The following is a 22,816-nucleotide window of genomic DNA, read 5'->3' as shown; positions in this document are numbered from 1 at the left end:
TTTAGAAGAATAGCCCTTTATCAGCGAAGTTGATCAATTGCAGAAATAATGTGCAATGTCAAGGTGACTAGTACATACAGTATAATATCCACACTAGCATATTACTGAGTATACTTGTCCAACACATCACTTAATACTTTGTAGTGAACGAGTTTGGATATTGTGAGAGTATCTTTTTTTCCCCAACAATCTTCAGTTAGTTGGCGGACGCCTTCTTTTCACAAATATTTGGCTGATAAGGCACATTCATCTTTGAGGTATATGACAACCAACATAACAAAATGAAATTGACAAAGGACCAAAGTCTTGACTTAAATATGTAATTTATTTGCATTTGCGAATTCTCCCCCTCGCTTCCAGTGAAATGGAAAGTAATTGCATTGGATTTTGACAAATAAGAGAGAAGAACCAGGTGTGTGACAGTTCCAAGTCTGTACCCACCTCCCTGTGTTATGATGCCATTGGCAGTAAAGCCACAGCTGCTGGCAGACTCAGTCTAAAAGTGTGGTGGAGAATACTAGTGGTGCTAACAGTGTGCTAATCACAAGTTCTTTGTTCTTTATTCTTCAGATCTCCATTAGTTGGCACCTTAGCCACCTCTAGTCTTCCTGGGGTCCAGTTAAGACTGGAGACATTCTTATGTTCTAAGTTCTGGAGACTTGTAAGATGGAAGGAAAGGCAGGTACTGGAAGAACTTGAACCTCTGTAAACAGTTAGTACAAAAAGGTATATCGTAGCAGGACCGTTCTGTCATCGTGCTGCCTTCCTCTGTCACTTTCTTACGCCAACTTTTAATGCCCCTCTCTTTTTCAGTGCCTGTAAAAATTAAAATGATTGCAACTTCCTCATGAATCCATGTAAATCCAATTGTGGCCACAACATGACTGTGAAATCAGTGTCTGGATGAGCGTTGCACATGTGGAATGTAATCATATGGATGTATACTGTTGTTGTATTTTCTCACCTGGAATCGTATTGTCCAATACAAATCCAAAGAACCCACCGATGAACATATGCGTAGTGAAGAGAACAACTATAACTTGGTCCAGTTCTTTTACCCCTGTGAATACAAAGATATGGTTATCTACAGTACAAACCAGCTTTGTTTCACCTATCATTGCATGGTTCTCCGCCTTACTGGTTTCAATAGATGATTTTGGAACAAGAGAACCAGGATATTGCTTTGGGGGCATTTGTGCCTTACCTGGAAATCAATCTAGCAGAATGTCTAATGTGGACAACATGTACAGTACCTTCAGAAAGTATTCACACCCCTTGAATTTACAGCCTCAATTTCAAATTGATTAAATTGAGATGTGGTGTCACTGGACTACACACAATACCCCATAACTTAAAAGTGTAATTATGTTTTCAGAAATGTTTACAAAATAATTAAATGAAAGCCGAAACGTGTTGAATCATAAGTATTCAACCCCTTTCTTATGGCAAGCCTAAATAAGTACAGGAGTAAAGATTTGCTTAACAAGTCACATAAGTTGCATGGACTGACTGTGTGCAATAATACTGTCTTAATTAACATGATTTTTGAATGACTACCTAATCTCTGTACCCCTACACATACAACTATCTGTAAGGTCCCTCAGTTGAGCAGTGAAATTCAAATACAGATTCAACCACGAAGACCAGGGAGGTTTTCCAATGCCTCGCAAAGAAGGGCACCTATTGGTAGATGGGTAAAAATAAATAGAGAAAACATGGAATATTCATTTGAGCATGGTGAAGTTATTAATTACGTTGGATGGTGTATCAACACACTCAGTCACTACAAAGATACAGGCGCCTTTCCTAACTCAGTTGTCGGAGAGGAAGGAAACCACTCAGGGATTATAAAACTGTTACAGAGTTTATGGCTGTGATAGGAGAAAACTGAGGATGGATCAACAACATTGAGGTTACTCCATAATACTAACCTAAATGACAGAATGAAAAGATGGAAGCCTGTATAGAATAAAATATTCCTAAACATGCATCTTGTTTGCAATAAGGCACTAAAGTAAAACTGAAAAACATGTGGCAAAGAAATGAACTTTATGTCCTGAATACATATAATTGTGTTTGGGGCAAATCCAACACAACACATCCCTGAGTACCACTCTTGATATTCTCAAGCATGGTGGTGGCTGCATCATCTTATGGGTATGCTTGCCATTGGCAAGGACTAGAGAGTTTTGTAGGATAAAAAGAAAAAGAATAGAGCTAAGCATAGGTAAAATCCTAGAGGAAAACCTGATTGTCTGCTTTCCAACAGACACCGGGAGTCAAATTCACCTTTAGCCAGACATTAACCTAAAACACAAGTCCAAATACACTGGAGTTGCTTACCAACATGACATTGAATGTTCCTGAGGGACCTAGTTAGAGTTTTTACTTAAATCGTCTAGAAAACCTATGGCAAGACTTCGCTGTCTAGCAATGATCAACAACCAACTTGACAGAGCTTGAAGAATTATTTTAAGAATAATGTGTAAATATTGTACAATCCTGGTTTGCAAAGCTCTTAGAGACTTATCTAGAAAGACTCACAGCTGTAATTGTTGCCAAAGGTGATTCTAATATATTGACTCATCGGTGTGAATACTTCTCTATTTAGCTTGGAAAAGATTTGCTACAAGAAAAAAATGTAAACCATGTTTTTTCTTTGACATTTTGGGTTATTGAGTCAAAACGGACCTGTACAGTAAACAATAATCCGGGAAGGTGGTGAGGCATCAGTCAATAGTTCAGACACACGGCTTAATTCCCAGGGGTGTACTTTGTGCATGTAACAAGATCCTGTATGTTAACCACCATGTTTAACCAATGCAGCAGCTGTGCTATAAGAATCCTAACAGGATGGTGAAGGGGGAGGGAGGTGAGGACAGGTGAAGTCAATAAGTAGCACTAGTAAGCCGGCTGGTCGTCGTAGCCGACTGTCCAGGTGGAGCCTAAACCGGGTCATCTGCCAGATTTTTGTCACGCAGTGACACTGAGGTTGGCCAAGAGGATTTGAAGGTAAGCAGTCCTGACCTGATGAAACCAGACAAGACTGGTGCGTATGTGTGTCATCGCATACAGTCAGCTTATCCCATATATTAATCCTATATACTACAGTGATAAGATGGCGCCAAAGAGGATGGCTGACGTTTTACATGCCCGTAATGAATTGTGCTATTTTGTTCGTTTTTTTGTGATGTTTGTAACTTATTTTTTTACTTATTTTGTACATAATGTTGCTGCTACTGTCTCTTATGAGCAATAATAACTCCCGGACATCAGAACTGGGATTACTCACCACGAACTGGAAGAAGCTTTTTCCTTTAACGAATCCGACAGGAAGGATATACTGCTTTCCTGGGAACAGGCCCAGATCCCCGTCATTTGCGTGAAGAAAAGACGGAGGAAAAGAAGATACCAATCGGTCTGCCTTTTGAGAATCCGTAGGCAAGCGAGTAAACTCCCACTGCTATCAATTCTACTTGCTAACATGCAATCATTAGAAAATAAAATTGATGACCTACAATTCCGATTATCCTAAAAACGGGACATTAAGAACTGTAATATCTTATGAACGACGACATGGATAATATAGAGCTGGAGGGATTTTCAATGCACCCCTGGCAGAACAGAGAAGCTACGTCTGGTAAGACGAGAGGTGGGGGTTTTCGGTCTTTCTGTCAATAACAGCTGGTGCACAATGTCTAATATTAAAGAATTCTTGAGGTATTGTAGAGTACCTTAAGCTGTAGACCACACTATCTACCAAGAGAGTTCTAATCTATATTATTCGTAGCCATCTATTTACCTCCACAGGCCAATGCTGAGATACCGCACTCAACCAACTCTATCTGACCATAAATCTGACCATAAATCTGTCCTCCCGATTCCTGCTCACAAGCAAAAACTAAAGCAGGAAGTACCAGTGACTTGCTCAAAACGGTAGTGGTCAGATGACGCGAATGCTACGCTACAGGACAGTTTTGCTACCACAGTCTGGAATACGTTCTGGGATTCATCCAATGGCATTGAGGAGTATATCATCTCAGTCATCGGCTTCATCAATAAGTGCATCAACGATGTTGTCCCCACAGTGACCGTATGTACATATCTCAAACAGAAGCCATGGATTACAGGCAACATCCGCATCAAGCTAAAGGCAAGAGCTGCTGCTTTCAAGGAGCGGGACACTAATCCAGATGCCTATAGGAAATCCCTCAAACCATCAAACAAGCAAAGTGTCAATACAGGATTTAGATTGAATCCCACTACACCGGCTCTGACGCTTGTCGGTTGTGGCTGGGCTTGAAAAATATTACGGACTACAAAGGGAAACCCTGACACGAGCTGCCCAGTGACGCGAGCCTACCAGATGAGCTAAATGCCTTTTATACTCGCTTTGAGGCAAGAAACACTGAAGCATGTACGAAAGCACCAGCTGTTCTGGATGACTGTGTGATAACGCTCTCGGTAGCCGATGAGAGCAAGACTTTGAACAGGTCAACATTCACAAAGCCGCGGGGCCAGATAGATTTTTTTTGTTCAACTGACTGAGTTTGACTGAGTCTGTAATACCTACATGCTTCAAGCAGAACACCATAGTCCCTGTGCCCAAGAAAGCAAAGGCCACCTGCCTAAATGATAAACCGCCCTGTAGCCATGAAGTGCTTTGGAAGGCTGGTCATAGCTCACATCAACAGCATCATCCTGGATACCCTAGACCCACTCCAATTCGCATACCGCCCCAACAGATCCACAGATGACGCAATCTCAATTGCACTCCACACCGCCCATTCCCAACAGGACAAAAGGAAGACCTATGTGAGAATGCTGTTCATTGACTACAGCTCAGCGTTAAACACTGGCATCTGACCATAAGGTGCTACAGAGGGTAGTGCGTAGAGCCCAGTATATCACTGGGGTCAAGCTTCCTGCAATCCAGGACCTATATAACAGGCAGTGTCAGAGCAAAGCCCATAAAATTGTCAGAGACTCCAGTCACCCAAGTCATAGACTGTTTTAACTGCTACCGCACAGCAAAGCGGTACCGGAGCGCCAAGTCTAGGACCAAAAGGCTCCTTAAAACAGCTACTACCACCAAGCCATAAGACTGCTGAACAATTAATCAAATGGCCACCGGACTATTACATTGACACCCCCCCCATTTGTTTTGTACACTGCTGCTACTCTCTGTTAATTATCTATGCATAGTCACTCCACCCCTACCTACATGTACAATTTACCTCAACTAACCTGTACCCCCGCACACTGACTCTGTACCCCCTGTATATAGCCTCATTATTGTTATGTTATTGTGTTACTTATTTTTATTTTTTACTTTAATTTATTGGTAAATATTTTCTTAACTCTTCTTGAACTGCACTGTTGATTAAGGGCTTGTAAGTAAGCATTTCACGGTAAGGTCTACACTTGTTGTAGTCGGCACATGTGACAAATAAAGATTGATTTGATTTGATGTGACATAATCACCTGTGTCAATGATGCCTGGGTTTGAGTGGAACCAGGTAGGCAGCACCAGGCCACTGAAGGTTGAGAAGCCCAAGATGAGTAAGTTCCTGGAGGAGTTCAGGTCCACGTACTGTGGGGAGCAGAGGAACCCATTAGATTTGTATCTACTTCAACTTTAAGTTAAGTTCTTGAGAAAAATCCTATTCTCTTAAACAATAACGACTTGACCAAGAGTTGTCTGATTTTACATCAGCCTTAACCTGGCTTCCTGATCATTTCACCACTCTACTGAATTAGTGGCAGGTCAGCTTCTCCGGTATCACTTGTTGTGCGGTAGCAGAGAGAACAGTCTATGACTTGGGAGGCAGTGATGCAACCAGTCAGGATGCTATCGACGGTGCAGCTGTATAACTTTTGAGGATCTGGGGACCTATGCCAAATCTCCCAAGGGGGAAAAGGTGTTGTCTTGCCCTCTTCACAACTGTCTTGGTGTGTTTGGACCATGATAGTTTGTTGGTGATGTGGACACCAAGGAACTTGAAACTCTCGACCCGCTCCACTACAGCCCTGTTGATGTTAATGGGGGCCTGTTCAGCCCATCTTTTCCTGTAGTCCACGATCAGTTCCTTTGTCTTGCTCACATTGAGGGAGAGGTTGTTGTCCGGGCACAACACTGCCAGGTCTCTAACCTCCTCCCTATAGGCTGTCTCATACATGTTTGGTGATCTGGCCTACCACTTTTGTTCATCAGCAAACTTAATGATGGTGTTGGAGTCGTGTTTGGCCATGCAGTTGTGGGTAAACAGGGAGTACAGGAGGGGACTAAGCATGTACTCCTGAGGGGCCACAGTGTTGAGGATCAGCGTGGCAGATGTGTTGTAGCCTACCCTTACCACCTGGGGGCGGCCCGTCAAGAAGTCCAGGATCCAGTTTCAGAGAGAGGTGTTTAGTTCCATGTTCCTTAGTTTAGTGATGAGCTTTGTGGGCACTATGGTGTTGAACGCTGAGCTGTAGTCAACAAAATTCTCACATAGGTGTTCCTTTTGCCGAGGTGTGGAAGGCTAGTGTGGATTGTGATTGAGAATGCGTCATCTGTGGATCTGTTGGGGCGGTATGCAAATGTCAGTGGGTCTAGTGTTTCCAGCATGATGTTGTTGATGTGAGACATGACCAGCCTTTCAAAGCACTTCATGGCTACCGACGTGAGTGCTACGGGGCGGTAATCGTTTAGGCAGGTCACATTCACTTTATTGAGCACAGGGACTATGGTGGTCTGTTTGAATCTTAGTCCTGTATTTAGGCTTTGCCTATTTGATTGTTCGTCTGAGGGCATAGAGGGATTTCTTATAAGCGTCCGGATTAGTGTCCCGCTCCCGCTCCCGATCCATAGCTTCTGGTTGGGATATGTATGTACAGTCACTGTGGGGATGACGTCATCAATGCACTTATTGATGAAGCCGGTGACTAAGGTGGTATACCCCTCAATGCCATTGGATGCACTGTTGTTGGGAGATTAGTCCTGGCTTGCAGTCTGCATTCCAATTCATCACAAAGGTGTTCGATGGGGTTAAGGTCAGGCTCTGTGTAGGCCAGTCATGTTCTTGCACACCAATCTCGACAAACCATTTCTGTATGAACCTCACTTTGTGTATGGGGGCAGTGTCATACTGAAACAGGAAATGGCCTTCCCCAAACTCACAGTTGTAAGATAGCATTCTACTGGCATCCTCTAAACCCAGATTCATCCGTCAGGCTGCCAGATGGTGAAGCGTGATTCATCACTCCAGAGAATGCGTTTCCACTGCTCCAGAGTCCAATGCTTGGCAAGCTTTACACCACTCCAGCCGACGCTTGGCATTGCGCATGGTGATCTTAGGCTTGTGTGTGGCTGCTCCACCATGGAAACCCATTTCATGAAGCTCCCGACAAACAGTTATTTACTGACGTTGCTTCCACAGGCAGTTTGGAACTCAGTAGTGAATGTTGCAACCAAGGACAGATGATTTATATGTGCAACGTGCTTCAGCACTCGGTGGTCCCATTCTGTGAGCTTGTGTGTCCTACCACTTTGCGACTGAGCAGTTGTTGCTCCTAGACTTTCCACTTCACAGTAACAGCACTTACAGTTGACTTGTTGGAAAGGTGTCATCTTATGACAGTCCCACGTTGAAAGTCACTGAGATCTTCAGAAAGGCCATTCTACTGCCAATGTTTGTCTTTGGAGATTGCATGGCTGTCTCGGATGCATGTCAGCAATGGATGTGGCTGAAATAGCCGAATCCACTAATTTGAAGAGGTGTCCACATACTTTTGTATATATAGTCTATTTATACTCCGGACTCTGACATTGCCGTCCTAATATTTATATATTTCTTAATTCCATTCATTTGCTGTTTAGATTTGTGTATATTGTTGTGTATTGTTAGATATTACTGCACTGTTGGAGATAGGAACACAAGCATTTAGCTAAATATGTGTATACGACCAATACAATTTGATTTGATTTGTGGTCCACAGGAGACCCAGGTTCAAACTCATCAGGTCATAACGGCTTACAACTGGATCCTGGATCATAAAAATATAATTGATGTTTTCTTGGAAAGACTCAATACAAGTCCATAAGCTTTGGGTCACAGACAGTACAGCATTTTTTGAGGAACCACTGCTCCAGTTTGCCTTATAGCAGCCACGCAGCTTGACAGCAAGCGCACAGCAGCCCCAGACCCCTGTTCAGGTGCTAATGCTTTATCAGTGCTTTGTGGATGAGCTGATTAGAATAATGGTTAGAAAATGTTTCTGTGTGTGAGGCTGCCCTCCCTAAACTCCCTTGCCAGCGGCATACCACCCTGCATACCGCTGCTGGCTTGCCTCTGAAGCTAAGCAGGGTTGGCCCTGAATGGGAAACCAGATGCTGTTGGAAGTGGTATTGGAGTGCCAGTAGGTGGCACTCTTCCCTCTGATTTAAGGAGATCCCAGGGCAGTGAAAGAGACATTGCCCTGTGTAGGGTGCCATCTTTCGGATGGGATATTACACGGGTGTCCTGACTCTCTGTGGTCACTAAGATCCCATGGCACTTAACATAAGAGTCCTGGCAAAATTCCTTACCTGGCCCCATTCCATCATGGCCACCTAATCCTCATTCCTAATTGGCATATGTCACTGCTTACCTCTCCTGCTGAGGGTTGAGGCTTACCTCTCCTCATGGTTGCCATGAGGTGAGTTTCCTCCTTACTATGCAAAGCACTTTGAGTACCTGAGTTGGTAGAAAAGCTCTATATAAATGCAATCTATTATAACCTCTTCATGACGCTTCTGTGATGTTTGATAATACAGTCAGATCCAACATGATTGGCACCCTTGAGAAAGATGAGCAAAAAAGACTGTATAAAATAAATAATATAAATAATGAGCTATAATTTGTAAGCTAAAAAAAATGGTGGAATTATATTATTTTATACTAATATAATTTAAATTAAAATAAGTTCGTTTTCAAAACTATTGGCGCCTCTAAATATTATTATAAATGAAATCAAACAAAATCAAATGTGCATTGCAATTAAACTTTTTAAAGTTTTAGCTTATAGAAGCTTAAGGGACTCTATTGTGGCCTTCCATGGCTTCCTGTTTCACTGGGGAATAAAAATGAGGTAACACGCATGTAAAATCCCTTTTTCATTCATCACCATGGAAAAAGGGAAAGAACTCATAAATGAAAAGAAGGAAGTCACCCCCCTCCACAGACAACATATAATTATGAACACATAAGTTACGGCAAAAACATTTTTAGAATTACAGGACGCCACTGCCTGACAAAGGACAGAAGTCTTGTAGAGATTTATGATACATAATGATATTTTAAGCATAAACATATATCTATGCAGGTGTATTTTATCCTTGATGATACTTTATCAATACACAGATGTACTGATCTAAACAGAACTTCAGTCGACCCATTTTTTCTATTACATGTTTTTTACCTGAAGGTTGGAGATTCCCACAGCTGCAATCATTCCAAACATGACGAGGAACATGCCTCCGATGACCGGGTCTGGGATGGTGATGAAAATGGCCCCGAACTTCCCAACGAGTCCTAGGATAATCATCAGGAGACCAGCGGTCTGAAGGACCAGTCTGCTGCCAACCTGGCATGATGGGCACAACGAAGAGGGCACAGCATTACAAGTCATTAATCATTAAGGTATGGGGGCTATCAGTCATGATACCTGTGGCAGGCTGACAGGCCTGTGGCAGGCTGACAGGCTAAAAAAGCTTAGATAGTCCTGCATTTTTTATCAGCCTCATGTAATTGCTATAGGCGGCTTTACAATAAAGGCATCATCACATTCCTATACTGAACCTGGCACAAAATAGTCTATGGAGGACATACTTTAGTGATGCCCAGTGCTGCAATGTTCTGGCTATAGGATGTGGTGCCGTTCCCGCTGCCCCACAGCGCCGCCAGGATGCAGCCAATGCCCTCCACAGCGATACCCCGGTTGATTGCGTGGGTGGGCGGAGGAGGGGCACCAGACAGACGGGCACAGGCATAGTAGTCCCCAATGGACTCCATGGTGGAGGCAAGGACGCCAGCCATCATGCCCAACACCGAGGACACACTCACTGTGGGCATGCCCCATTGGCCTAAAGGGACAGAGAGTAGACAGATTATCACACACACATTCATCTGCACACACAAAATATATATGTTTTCAAGCACATACTGTACATATCCTTTTAATGAAAATTATTTGGTGACACTGACAGAAAGATTACAGTTGTCTACAGTTTTTTTTAGAGACTTTCAACATTGTAATGTATTCTTTGACAGGTACAAATGCTACAGTACAGAAGAGGTGAACTGGGAGAGATAAACTATGAATTCCTTGCTCTTTGTGTGGTTTGCTCACAAATTCTTTGAGGCTGGGACACATAAACATATACTGCATGCTAATTAAACTGTGTAAACAACTGCCAAATGATGAAAACCAATAATTAGTTGGAAGTCATGTTCTATTCAAAAAGGTTGTGGTAGGCGACAAATAGTTTATTTTTGTCCCATCCGATACTTTCATAGCATTTGTAGCACTTGCAGTTGCAGGAATGCCAGTTTAATGAGCTAGGTTATCTTGTTTGGCAGGTTCTAGGTTTGCGTCCAAAATGGCACCCTATTCCCTACATGGTGCCCTACTTTTGGCCCTTGTCAAAATTATTGCAGTATGTAAGGTAAAGGGTAACATTTGGGACACATACCTAGATGAAAGAGGCTAACTTCAGTAGGTGAACTGACAGACAAGCCTCAATTACCTTCCCTATTTTATGCAACAATCTCTCACAGTGTCACAGCGGAATTTTTCCTCTCCAGAAGTCAAATTTCGAAGTGTTTTTGACACCCTGAGTTGCTCCCTCTGCTCAGCATCGTTCTGTTTCTCCAAACGTCAAATTTTGAAGTTGCTCCAATCGTGAAATGTAAACATTTTAATGTTTAGGATAGGGTTAAAACTTTAAGATTAGGCATTCATCTCGAATGGTTAAAGAAGGGTTAAAGGGTTAAAGGCCCAGTGCAGTCAAAAACACGATTTCTCATGTTTTACACACTATGAGGTTGGAATAATACTGTGAAATTGTGAAAATTATTATAATGCCCTTTTAGTGTAAGAGCTGATTGAAAACATTTCTGCCTGTTTTGGTGGGATAGAGTTTTGGCCTGCCTGGATACATTACCAGACAATAAAATGCTTAATAGAACAATAAGAAAGTGTTCCAAACTTCTCTGCCAACAGAAATTCTTGCTTGAGAAATTGCTCTTGCTAAGAAGGTATTTTTGCTTCTTTTTGACCAATTTAATTTAAAACAGTCACAGTTAAAATACTTAATTTTATATTGAGATTAAAATTAGGCCTTGAAGGTTTGGGATATATACACACACAAAAGGAGGTCTACCCAGGGGATGGTAATAGAGGGGAGGTACGTGAGGCGACGTTGACTCTCTCTGCTGGGAATACGGGAGCTGGGCACCCCAATACAGACAACCAGCCGTGGAAAAGTGATTTTCTTTGTTATGTTTATTTTCTGTCTTGTTTTTGCAGACTAAAACCTCGCTGTGTCTGTGTCAATCTCTGCAAGCTCAACCAAACACCCCACGGTTTACCACATTTGGTGGAGAATGCGGGCATCTCAGTAGCTTTGGGTGCCGTGGGGTTGAGTGTACGGAGATTACCATGGAGGAGCTGGTGGCTCAGTTCATCCTCTGCCAGCAGAAGCAACAGGCTCTCCAGGAGCAAGCACTGGAGGAGCAGCACCAACAAAACCGCAGACTGGTTGCGGAGGTAGCACAGATGAAGGTTGTGAGGGCTCAGGAGTCTGGCCCGAATCAGTTCCTGGTTCCGTTAAGGGAGGAAGATGATGTGGAGTCATATTTGTGCACCTTCGAGAGGACGGCCCAGAGGGAAGGATGGCCCCAGCCCAAGTGGATCAGTCTGTTGGCACCCTAGCTCTCTGGGAAGGCCGAGAAGGCCTACTTTGATTTGAATACTGACCAGGACACGAATTATGAGGGACTCAACTGGGAGATACTGAGCCGTTATGGGTTCAATCTCGCACGCCGTGTACAACTGGTCCACGACTGGGCCTTTGATCCCACCCTTTCCCCCCATGCTCAGATGAGTGACCTGGTGTGCCTGACCAAGGGCTGCCTACTGACGGAAGTACCGTCCCTCCCGATGCTAGACAAGCTCCACCTGGATAAATACCTTCGGGCCCTGCCATTCGAGATGAAAAAGACGGTGAGCATGCAGAATCCCCAGAGCCTGGAGGAATTGCTGACCACTGTGGAAATTCATCAGAACACCCAGGACCTGCTGAGAGGGGCCCGAGCAGAGAGAGGAGACGCGGCAAGGCGGACAAACAACACAGAGAGAGGTGAGGGGCTGAAGGGGGCCCGGACGGAACCAGCCGAGGCTGTGAAGTGGGAGGGTGACCCAAACAGATGACGTCGGCAGCTGCTGGACCCAGATCAGAGACGCTGCTATGAGTGCGGTGAGCCGGGCTATGAGTGCGTGGAGCTGTACCGGCCGGGAGGAGGCCATGCCCTCCGCATCCCCCAGCTCTGGGGTAACTCGGATGGCGAGTTACGTCACCTCCTGTTGGGCGCACACCGAGACGGCCCCTCCAATGTTTCCTGTACGAATCGATGGCATCGACACCAGAGCTCTGCTGGACTCCGGCAGAATGGTGATCCTGGCCCACCCGCAGTGGCTCACATGAGAGGGGAAGGAAGAACCGGGGGATGAGGAGGTGACGATGTCCTGTGTACATGGGGACACGAAGAGGTACCCAACGGTGCCAGTGAGGATAACCACCCCAAGGGGGGAGTGCCAGATGCGCGTGGGAGCTGTCTCTAACCTACCCGTGTCCAGTATCTTCGGTCGAGACTGCCCTCTCTTCTAGGCCCTGTGGAGGAGGGACCTGGGGAGGCGAGCACGGGAGGTGGGAAGAAAAGGAAAAAGGACAGTGGCCTGTGCAACCCAGCCCCCGCCATGAGAGGTGTCCACTGGGCCCGAGTCAGACCGGAGGAGGGAGACGACCCCGCTCCGGCAAGCGAGCCACCATGCGAGGAAGACCTCAGGCTCCCCTTTATGGGGGTGGAGGCCCTAGACGGACTTCCCAACACTGGAATCCTCACGGGTCAGTTCGGGACAGCCCAGTTAGAAGACCACAATCTCCAGAGCACTAGGGGCCAGGTGATTGCGGTGGATGGCGTACTGTTACCTGGGGTAAATGATTGGCACTACCCCCACTTCGCAATCAAGCATCATTTATTGTATCAGGTAGTAAAGCATAGTAGGGAGACAAAAGACTTGTTACTCATACCCAGCCAGTATGTTAGGACTGTGTTGCATCTTGCCCACACCTACCTGCTTGGGGCACACCTGGGGATGGAGAAAACCAGGGAGCGGATCAGGAACCGGTTCCACTGGCCCGGAGTCAAGCGCGCCATGGAGGACTCCTGCCGTAGTTGCCCGGAGTGCCAGATCACAGCTCCTAGGGTGCATTATTGAAACCATTTGGTTCCCTTGCCCATTAAAGGAGTGCCATTCGAGCGGGTGGCAATGGATCTGGTGGGTCCGTTGGTGGGTCCGTTGGCACACCAATACATCCCGGTCATCGTGGATTACGTCACCCGGTATCCTGAGGCAATCCCGCTACGCACGACGGCAGCAAAAGGTAGCACACGGGAGCGCTTCCATTTATTTAGACAGGTGGGTATTCTGTGGGAAATCCTGAAGGACCAGGACACCGCGTTCATGTCTCGGGTGATGAAAAATGTCTACAATCTGTTACAAATAAAACAGGTGAGGACCAGTGTGTACCATCCACAAACGGATGGGCTGGTGGAACGTTTCAACAAGACCCTAAAACAGATGCTAAAGAAGGGAGAGAGAGAGAGAGATGGGAGGAACTAGGACCAGCTGCTGCCCCACCTGATGTTTTCAGTATGCGAGGTACCCCAAGCATCCACGGGGTACTCCCCCTTGAGCTCCTGTATGGCCGTCGGACGTCGGCCCCGCGGGCTGCTGGACCTGGCCAAGGAGGTCTGGGAAGAGCAGCCAACCCCCCTTCGTAGCATAGTAGAACATGTGGAGGAGATGAGGGAGAGGATGATAGCGATTTGGCCAGTGGTGAGAGAGCACATGGCCCAGGTGCAACGTGCCCAGGAACGTGTCTACAAATGTGGGGCCTAACCACAAGAGTTCCAACCAGGTGAGAAGGTCTTGGTGCTGATCCCTACAACGGAGATTAAATCCTTGGCTACATGGCATGGGCCCTACGATATCATTGATCTGGTAGTTGGCTTTACCAGGTGAATTTACTGAAGAAAGGGCATGCATGCGAGGCGCTGTGCATAACGTGGACCTGGCCACAGCAGGGCCCGCCCTCAGTCAAAGTTGCAATGGGGGAAGATCTCAGCCCGATCCAACGACAAGAACTCAGAGAGTTGGTCCAGGGTAATACGGCCTTGTTCTCCGAGGTGCCGGGGCGCAAGGATCTCGTGGAACATCATATCCACACCCATCCAGGAGAAAAAGTACGTAAACGGCCATACCAGATACCAGGGTGGCAGTCCAGCGGGAAGTGGCGACAATGCTAGAAATGGGGGTACTGGAGGAGTCACACCGTGAGTGGTATAGGCCCATAGTGCTGGTTTCGGACGGAACCGTCTGCTTCTGTAATGACTTCCGGGGCCTGAACAAGGTCAGTTATTTCAATGCCTAACCCATGCCCCGGGTGGACGAACTGATCGACCTCTTGGGGATGGCGAGATACGTCAGCACCTTGGACCTGACGAAGGGGTACTGGCAGGTGCCACTGGCCACTGGCAGCCACTGGCAGCGGCCTCCCGGAAGATTTCTTCACCCCGGGGGGGCTATACCACTACCGGGTTCTGCCTTTCGGGCTCCACAGGGCACCAGTGACCTTTCAGTGACTCATGGACCGCGTCCTGCGGTCACACAGTGAGTACAATTTCTAAAGACTGTTGACGTCTAGTGGAAGGCATAGGAACTGCAATTTAAGTCCAAGTCAATGGATACTGTAATGGCATTGAATAGAAAACTACAAAACCAACAAAAAATATATTTTTTCTCAGGTTTTCGCCTGCCAAATCAGTTCTGTTATACTCACAGACACTATTTTAACAGTTCTGGAAACTTTAGCGTGTTTTCTATCCAAATCTACCAGTTATATGCATATAATATCTTCTGGGCCAGAGTAGCAGGCAGTTTAATTTGGGCATGCTTTTCATCCAGAATTCTGAATGCTGCACCCTACCCTCAAGAAGTTAACATCAACGGGGATGTAGTGGATTGGGTCGAGAGTTTCAAGCTCCTTGGTGTCCACATTACCTATGATCAATCATGGTCCAAACACACCAAGACAGTCGTGAAGAGGGCACGACAAAACCTTTTCCCCCTCAGGAGACTGAAAAGATTTGGCATGTATTCCTATAAATACAGCTGCACCATCGAGAGCATTCTGACTGGTTACATCACCACCTTGTATGGCAACTGCTCTGCATCTGACCATAAGGCGCTACAGAGGGTAATGCATACGGCCCAGTACATCACTGGGGCCAAGCTGCCTGCCATCCAGGACCTATATAATAGGCTGTGTCAGACGAAAGCCAATAAAATTGTCAGAGACTCCAGTCACCTAAGCCAAAGACTATTTTCTCTGCTACCGCAATCATGGTACCCTTAACTGATTCTAATACAACATATGTCTGTCCTTTAAATCATTATTTTAAAATCTCACACAGAAGAAGTTATAAGGATAATATAGTTGCTAATGGCAGCCTACAGTACTCCGGTCAGCCATCAACTTGAGTTACTCAATGAGAGGGGGCAGCACTAAACTAGCCTGCAACAACATTTCCATCTTAACCGACATAATTTGGCTTTTGTGCTATTGTGTCTTCACATAGGAATGAATGGTGTCACATGATCAATGTCTTTGTTTATCCATTCGCTAGCCATATTCAGTCAATGGATTACCACTATCCACCACCCCGTTCATACGCCCTAGAAAAACCCAAGCCTACTCAATGGTAATAGTGCTTTTCTGCTGTTTTGTTTTTTACTCTGTATTGTTTTTTGTGTTACTGGGATTAGGGCAGTATTGGGAATGAAACCCTGGTCTCAATGGGTTTTCCCTGAATAAAGAAAGAATACAAATACAAAATAAAATAATAAATGATATTGCTCCATCTCACCTGGATATGGGACGTGGAACCATGGTGCGCTGGTGATGGCATCCAGGTTCACGTCAGTCCTGGCTGTGTAGCCATACTGGTCCGGCTGAGAGGGAAGGGCTTCAAAGATGGTTAGCAAAAAGCAGACCAACCAGGCACCACACATCCCAAACAAAGCCTGTGGATGAACAGAAAGGAGAAATGTATTGTTTAGTTTACTGGTCATGCTCTAGATTGGTTTATAAATTACCTATCAAATCGTACACAATGTGTAATGGCGGATGAGTCCATAGAGGTGTACTCAGGTGTTCCGCAAGGTTCTATTTTGGGCTAAGTGTTGTTCATTTTGTATATCAATAACATTGGGGATCTTATTGAAACAGCAGATGTTAATTTTTATGCAGATTATACTGTTCTTTATTCAAGTGGTAGTAGTTTATCTTTATGATTTAAAGCTGGTTATAAATTCGGGTAAAACAAAATGCATGGTATTTTCAAATGCCAGGCATGTTGCAAATCATGTCATTGCTACATTGGCTGGACATACTATAGAGCAAGTTAAAGTATACAAATATTTGGGTGTGTGGGTTGATGATAAGATGAGCTTCACTGTGCATGTAGAGAACTTGATAAGGAAGCTCAAGCTGAAAATAGGATTTTATTACCGGCATAAGGCTTGTTTTTCTTTTGAGGCCAGGAAGGAGCTGGTATGATGTACGTTACTGTCGGTTTTAGATTTTAATGATGTTATATACAGTGGGGCAAAAAACTATTTAGTCAGCCACCAATTGTGCAAGTTCTCTCACTTAAAAAGATCAGAGAGGCCTGTAATTTTCATCATAGGTACACTTCAACTATGACAGACAAAATGAGAAAAAAAATCCAGAAAATCACATTGTAGGATTTTTTTATGAATTTATTTGCGAATTATGGTGGAAAATAAGTATTTGGTAAATAACAAGTTTATCTCAATACTTTGTTATATACCCTTTGTTGGCAATGACAGAGGTCAAACGTTTTCTGTCTTCACAAGGTTTTCACACACTGTTGCTGGTATTTTGGCCCATTCCTCCATGCCGATCTCCTCTAGAGCAGTGATGTTTTGGGGCTGTTGCTGGGCAACACAGACTTTCAACTCCATCCAAAGATTTTCTATGGGGTTGAGATCTGGAGACTGGCTAGGCCACTCCAGGACCTTGAAATGCTTCTTACGAAGCAACTCCTTCGTTGCCCAGGCTGTGTGTTTGGGATCATTGTCATGCTGAAAGACCCAGCCACGTTTCATCTTCAATGCCCTCATTCTTTCCTTTACACGGATCAGTTGTCCTGGTCCCTTTGCAGAAAAACAGCCCCAAAGCATGATATTTCCACCCCCATGCTTCACAGTAGGTATGGTGTTCTTTGGATGCAACTCAGCATTCTTTGTCCTCCAAACACCACGAGTTGAGTTTTTTCTAGCAAACTTCAGACGGGCCTGGACATGTACTGGCTTAAGCAGGGGGACACGTCTGGCACTGCAGGATTTGAGTCCCTGGCGGCGTAGTGTGTTACTGATGGTAGGCTTTGTTACTTTGGTCCCAGCTCTCTGCAGGTCATTCACTAGGTCCCCCCCATGTGGTTCTGGGATTTTTGCTCACCGTTCTTGTGATCATTTTGACCCCACGGGGTGAGATCTTGCGTGGAGCCCCAGATCGAGGGAGATTATCAGTGGTCTTGTATGTCTTCCATTTCCTAATAATTCCTCCCACAGTTGATTTCTTTAAACCAAGCTGCTTACCTATTGCAGATTCAGTCTTCCAAGCCTGGTGCAGGTCTACAATTTTATTTCTGGTGTCCTTTGACAGCTCTTTGGTCTTGGCCATAGTGGAGTTTGGAGTGTGACTGTTTGAGGTTGTGGACAGGTGTCTTTTATACTGATAACAAGTTCAAACAGGTGCCATTAATAGAGGTAATGAGTGGAGGACAGAGGAGCCTCAAAGAAGAAGTTACAGGTCTGTGAGAGCCAGAAATCTTGCTTGTTTGTAGGTGACCAAATAGTTATTTTCCACCATAATTTGCAAATAAATTCATTAAAATCCTACAATGTGATTTTCTGGAGAAAAAAAATCTCATTTTGTCTGTCATAGTTGAAGTGTACCTATGATAAATTACAGGCCTCTCTCATCTTTTTTAAGTGGGAGAACTTGCACAATTAGTGGCTGACTAAATACTTTTTTGCCCCACTGTATATGCAGGCTTCAGCCACTACCCTGAGAGCACTTGAGTCAGTGTATCATGCAGCCCTCAGGTTCATTACAAATCAGAAACATCTAACACATCATTGTGATCTCTACAGCGCTGTTGGCTGGTCGTCATTGAACTTGCGTAGGCTTAAACACTGGTATACACTGATTTATAAGGCCATATTGGGTAAAATGCCATTGTATCTCTGTTATTGTTTAGTCAGGTCAGTAAATAAATACCAATTACGGTCCCATTCTGATTTGCTTCTAACCAAAAAGTACCAAAAATTAGAACAGGTCATGGTAAAAATAGTTTTGGTTACTTAGCACCGTGGTCCTGGAATTCCCTCCTGAACATTTTAAAATTTGAGGATCTAGTTTTGTTGGTGGAGTTTAAGCACTTGATCGATGTATATATGATAGTGTAATTGTCTTTAGGACAGCTGTTTTTAGTCAAGATGTTTGTGTTTTTAATGTAATATGTAATTGTTGTACTGTATGTGTATAGTTTTGTTTAATGTTGTGTTAGTGTATGTAAGTTGTTTTGTCTGGAACGTTGTTCCCCCTGCTGCTATTGGACCAGGTCTCTCTTGGAAAAGAGATATTATCTCAATGAGAAAAACCCTGTATAAATAAAGGTCAAATAAAATAAATAAATAAAAAAGTTTAAACTTTGTTTCAACATATTGTTTAGTTTAGACATCTCATTAAGACATCATTTAGACACATAATTTAGAAACATCGATTAGTTTAAACATCTCAATGAGAAATATCATTTAAAAATAGAATTTAGATACATTGTTTAGACATATCATTTAGTTTAGATGTCGTTTAAACATCGTTTAGAGACATATAGTATTTATGCTGCTACTTTGTGGCATGTTTTTGTTTGTATTCATTGTGTCATTTCCATCAGACGTTAAGTTGAAATGTGAATGGTAGGTATCCATGCAGAGAGGTGACAACTCTAAAGTGCTGCTGGAATGTAAATGTAAGGTGTGTGCTTGTCTTGAAATACAGTACCTCTTCCACATTATCACAAGTGAACTCCAGAAGTTCCCTAGCTGCAGGGTGGAACATCCTCATTCTGATACTAAACTCTAGGCTTGTTACGCTCTCTTACAAGCTTTTTGTTGTGATGTTGACACCTGAGTGACACTTCCCAACTGGCAAAATTTGAGTTCTATAGAGGTGCATCGAGGAGTAGATCGTGGTGTGAATGAGAATGACTAAACCCTGCTGTGAACTCCTTTTCATCTATGGTTTAGCTTTTTTTCTATCCCATCATTTTTTAACTTGCCTTTGGCATAGACTGTCCATTAATCATCACTCCCAAAGGAATGTATTGCTACTAAATTGGTGTTAAAAGAGAAGGCACTGAGAGTGACATTCATATTATGCTTGGCTCCAAAAGTGTTCTGTTCCTGTAGCGCACAGTGGGCCAGTTTCCTGGACCCAGATTAAATGTAGTCCTGGACTAAACAACAAGCTCTCACATCCATGTTTCTCAAACGTCAAATTTAGACGTTCTTTAAAAACGTCAAATTTCGAAGTGTTTAAGGTTAAGTTTAGGCATTAACTCCACATTTTTAAGGTTAGGGTTAGATTTAGTCATTAACACCTATATCTTAAGGTTAGGTTTTAAATCAGAATGGTTAAGGTAAGGGTTAAGGTTTAGGATAGGCTTAAACCAAAACTCGAAAAAACTACTTTCTATCGCTGGATTTGAACATGCAACTTTTAGCACCAGAGGCAGATGCTTACACCCATCCGTCACATCCTAGTAAAACTGAAACCTGCAGTGGTCTAAGACACTGCATCGCAGTACTAGCTGTGGCACTAGAGATTCTGGGTTCTAGTCCAGGCTCTGTCACAGCCGGCCGCGACCGGGAGACCCATGGGGGGCGCACAATTGGCCCAGCATTGTCCGGGTTAGGGGAGGGTTTGGCCCTGTGGTGGGCCCGGCGCAGTGCACATTGACACGGTCGCCAGGTGTACGGTGTTTCCTCTGACACATTGGTGCGGCTTTGTTGGGTTGTGTTTCGGTGTTTCCCCTGACACATTGGTGCGGCTTTGTTAGGTTGTGTTTCTGAGGACGCACAGCTCTCCACCTTCGCCTCTCCCGAGTCCGTACAGTAAGATATTTCTGGTTTAAGTATACATTTAATTTAGAACAATAGAGTTTTAATGGTAACAGATGTATGAATGGTAACAATGTTCATACATTTTCTTGTAAGAAACGCATTTTCTTTAAACAGAAGTTGTATACTGCAGGTGTTTATGCGAGGGCTACGAAGGGCTACGAAGGGCCACAAAGTACACGCAGTCTGTGTCTGAAACGTTGTAACGTGTGCAGAATTAAAGTGTGGTTTATAAAACAGTGATGTACTGTATTTTATTATACCTTCATTTAACTAGGCAAGTCAGTTAAGAACAAATTCTTATTTTCAATGACGGCCTAGGAACAGTGGGTTAACTGCCTGTTCAGGGGCAGAACAACAGATTTGTACCTTGTCAGCTCGGAGATTTGAACTTGCAACCTTCCGGTTACTAGTCCAACGCTCTAACCACTAGGCTACCCTGAAGCGAGTAGTGTTCAGCACAAAAAACAGGTATAGTAACTTACTGAAAACAGCTTAAAGAGAGGATACTGGAACACTTCCCACTTCTTATCCTTGTAAGCAATTAAAGGAACTTCAACTTTGCTCAGGTACTGAGAAAACAGAAGGATGAGGCACACTGTCCTGTGGGAAGGAAAGACAAACACAAGGATTCTCACGCACATTGGACCACCTTAAGCCAGTGGTTTCTAACCCAGGGCCACAATAACCTACACATTTGAGTAATTTAGCAGACACTCTTATCCAGACCGATTGCAGTAGCAATCGGGGTAAAGTGTCTTGCTCAAGGGCACATCAACAGATTTTTCACCTAATCAGCTCGGGGATTCAAACCAGCAAACTTTCGGTTAAGGGCCAAACACTCTTAACTGCTAGGTTACCTGTCGCCCCCATATATAGACTTGACATGTTTTCATACACATCAACTTGGAGTGAATTAGCTCGAAGAATAACATGTCATTACATGCGGTTGTGCGAGTGTGATCCCACCCTTTATTTAAGACGTTAAGACGTTGCTTAAAGCTCATCACAAAAGGGAGATTACGGCTAATCCTGGGTGATAAAACTAACTGAAATTCATAGTGTATTAAAGATAAACCCCAGAACATATTATGACAATCAAATGCATGTTATCTTATGGAATTGTGGGATACTGATGGTAAATATTTGTAGATTGATAACAGCGCTCAGATGAGTGATAACCTGTTCACTAAATTTGCATCCCAAATGGCACCCTATTCCCTATGCGGTGCACGGGCAAAAGTAGGGCACTATATAGGGAATAGGGTGCCATTTGGGGCATATTTCCTAACACTACACTGCCTGGCCTTGGGTGCTATCGGTGCCGTCTAATATTGTGACAGCTGTATGAAGCCGGTCAAGGGTGTACCCCACGATGCAGATCTTCTCTTCAACTCCCAGCACTGTTTCCAGGAATAAAGCCTATCTAATTCACTATCAATACATCCAACCATGCAACCACAGTTTTTGCCTCCATAGCAAACCTTCCCAGAACACAGGCTAGGTATGTGACCCCTATTTTCATTATTTACCTTTATTTTAATATGAAGTCATATTGAGACTAAAGTCTCTTTTTAAAAACTAGCACTGGCCTGCGCATTACAAAACAAGTCCATCAATAGGCAAGTATAGATACGCATAAATATACACAATATACATATTAACATACAAAACACAGTCAATTAAAACAAACACATTCTTGATTATAAAAATCAATCAGTTGTCAGTTGTCAGATTTGCCTTAGGGACACTGAAGCATCCAGTCGAAATGTACTGTATTTTGGAGAATATTCCAAACATAGGGTACAAGGAAATTAAAAGCTAATTTACCTAACACTCTAGAAACACCTGTGAATGGGTTTGATAACTTGTAATTTGATGTTAGGTAAATCGGAAGTTTGTGGAGCAGAGCTTTGTAAACAAAAATAGCTTGTGACTTTAAAGCGGTCCAGCCAACCTTTGGTAAAGAATGCAGTGATGAGTAATTCAAATGTTTCCTGTGATAAAACAAAGGACGCTATGATAAACAGCATCCAGGGGTTTGAGAGTAGTGGCAGCTTTGCTTCAGAGATTGACAGTTTTCCAGAATTTAGACGGATTCCCCTTACTACCAGAAAGAGGGGTTACATAATAATTTCCCCAGCACTAAAGGGCATTTGACAGAGGTTCCAAGGAAGGGTGTGGATGCCTGTCTGCCAGCAGTGGAGGCAGGTGAAGGAAATGAGGATGGCTGGAATGGAAT

General features: G+C 44.0%; 1 protein-coding gene across 1 annotated transcript in view; it reads right to left on the bottom strand.

Annotated features, from left to right (window-relative positions):
- Positions 1 to 306: 306 nt before the first annotated feature.
- si:dkey-106n21.1 (solute carrier family 23 member 2) overlaps positions 307 to 22,816 on the bottom strand; it is a 74,545-nt gene continuing 52,035 nt past the window's right edge. The window contains exons 6-12 of the mRNA XM_020456942.2: positions 21,060 to 21,177; positions 16,233 to 16,389; positions 9,852 to 10,105; positions 9,442 to 9,606; positions 5,485 to 5,593; positions 965 to 1,060; positions 307 to 816 (exon numbers count right to left, since the gene is read on the bottom strand). Coding sequence (XP_020312531.1) covers positions 638 to 816; positions 965 to 1,060; positions 5,485 to 5,593; positions 9,442 to 9,606; positions 9,852 to 10,105; positions 16,233 to 16,389; positions 21,060 to 21,177 — 1,078 coding nt within the window. The 3' untranslated portion in view covers positions 307 to 637. The remainder of the gene's footprint in view (positions 817 to 964; positions 1,061 to 5,484; positions 5,594 to 9,441; positions 9,607 to 9,851; positions 10,106 to 16,232; positions 16,390 to 21,059; positions 21,178 to 22,816) is intronic.

This window comes from Oncorhynchus kisutch, linkage group LG22 (genome assembly GCF_002021735.2).
Source record: "Oncorhynchus kisutch isolate 150728-3 linkage group LG22, Okis_V2, whole genome shotgun sequence".
Lineage (NCBI taxonomy): Eukaryota > Metazoa > Chordata > Actinopteri > Salmoniformes > Salmonidae > Oncorhynchus > Oncorhynchus kisutch.
Note: the sequence above shows the minus strand (reverse complement) of the source record. Positions and strands in the feature narration are given on the sequence as shown.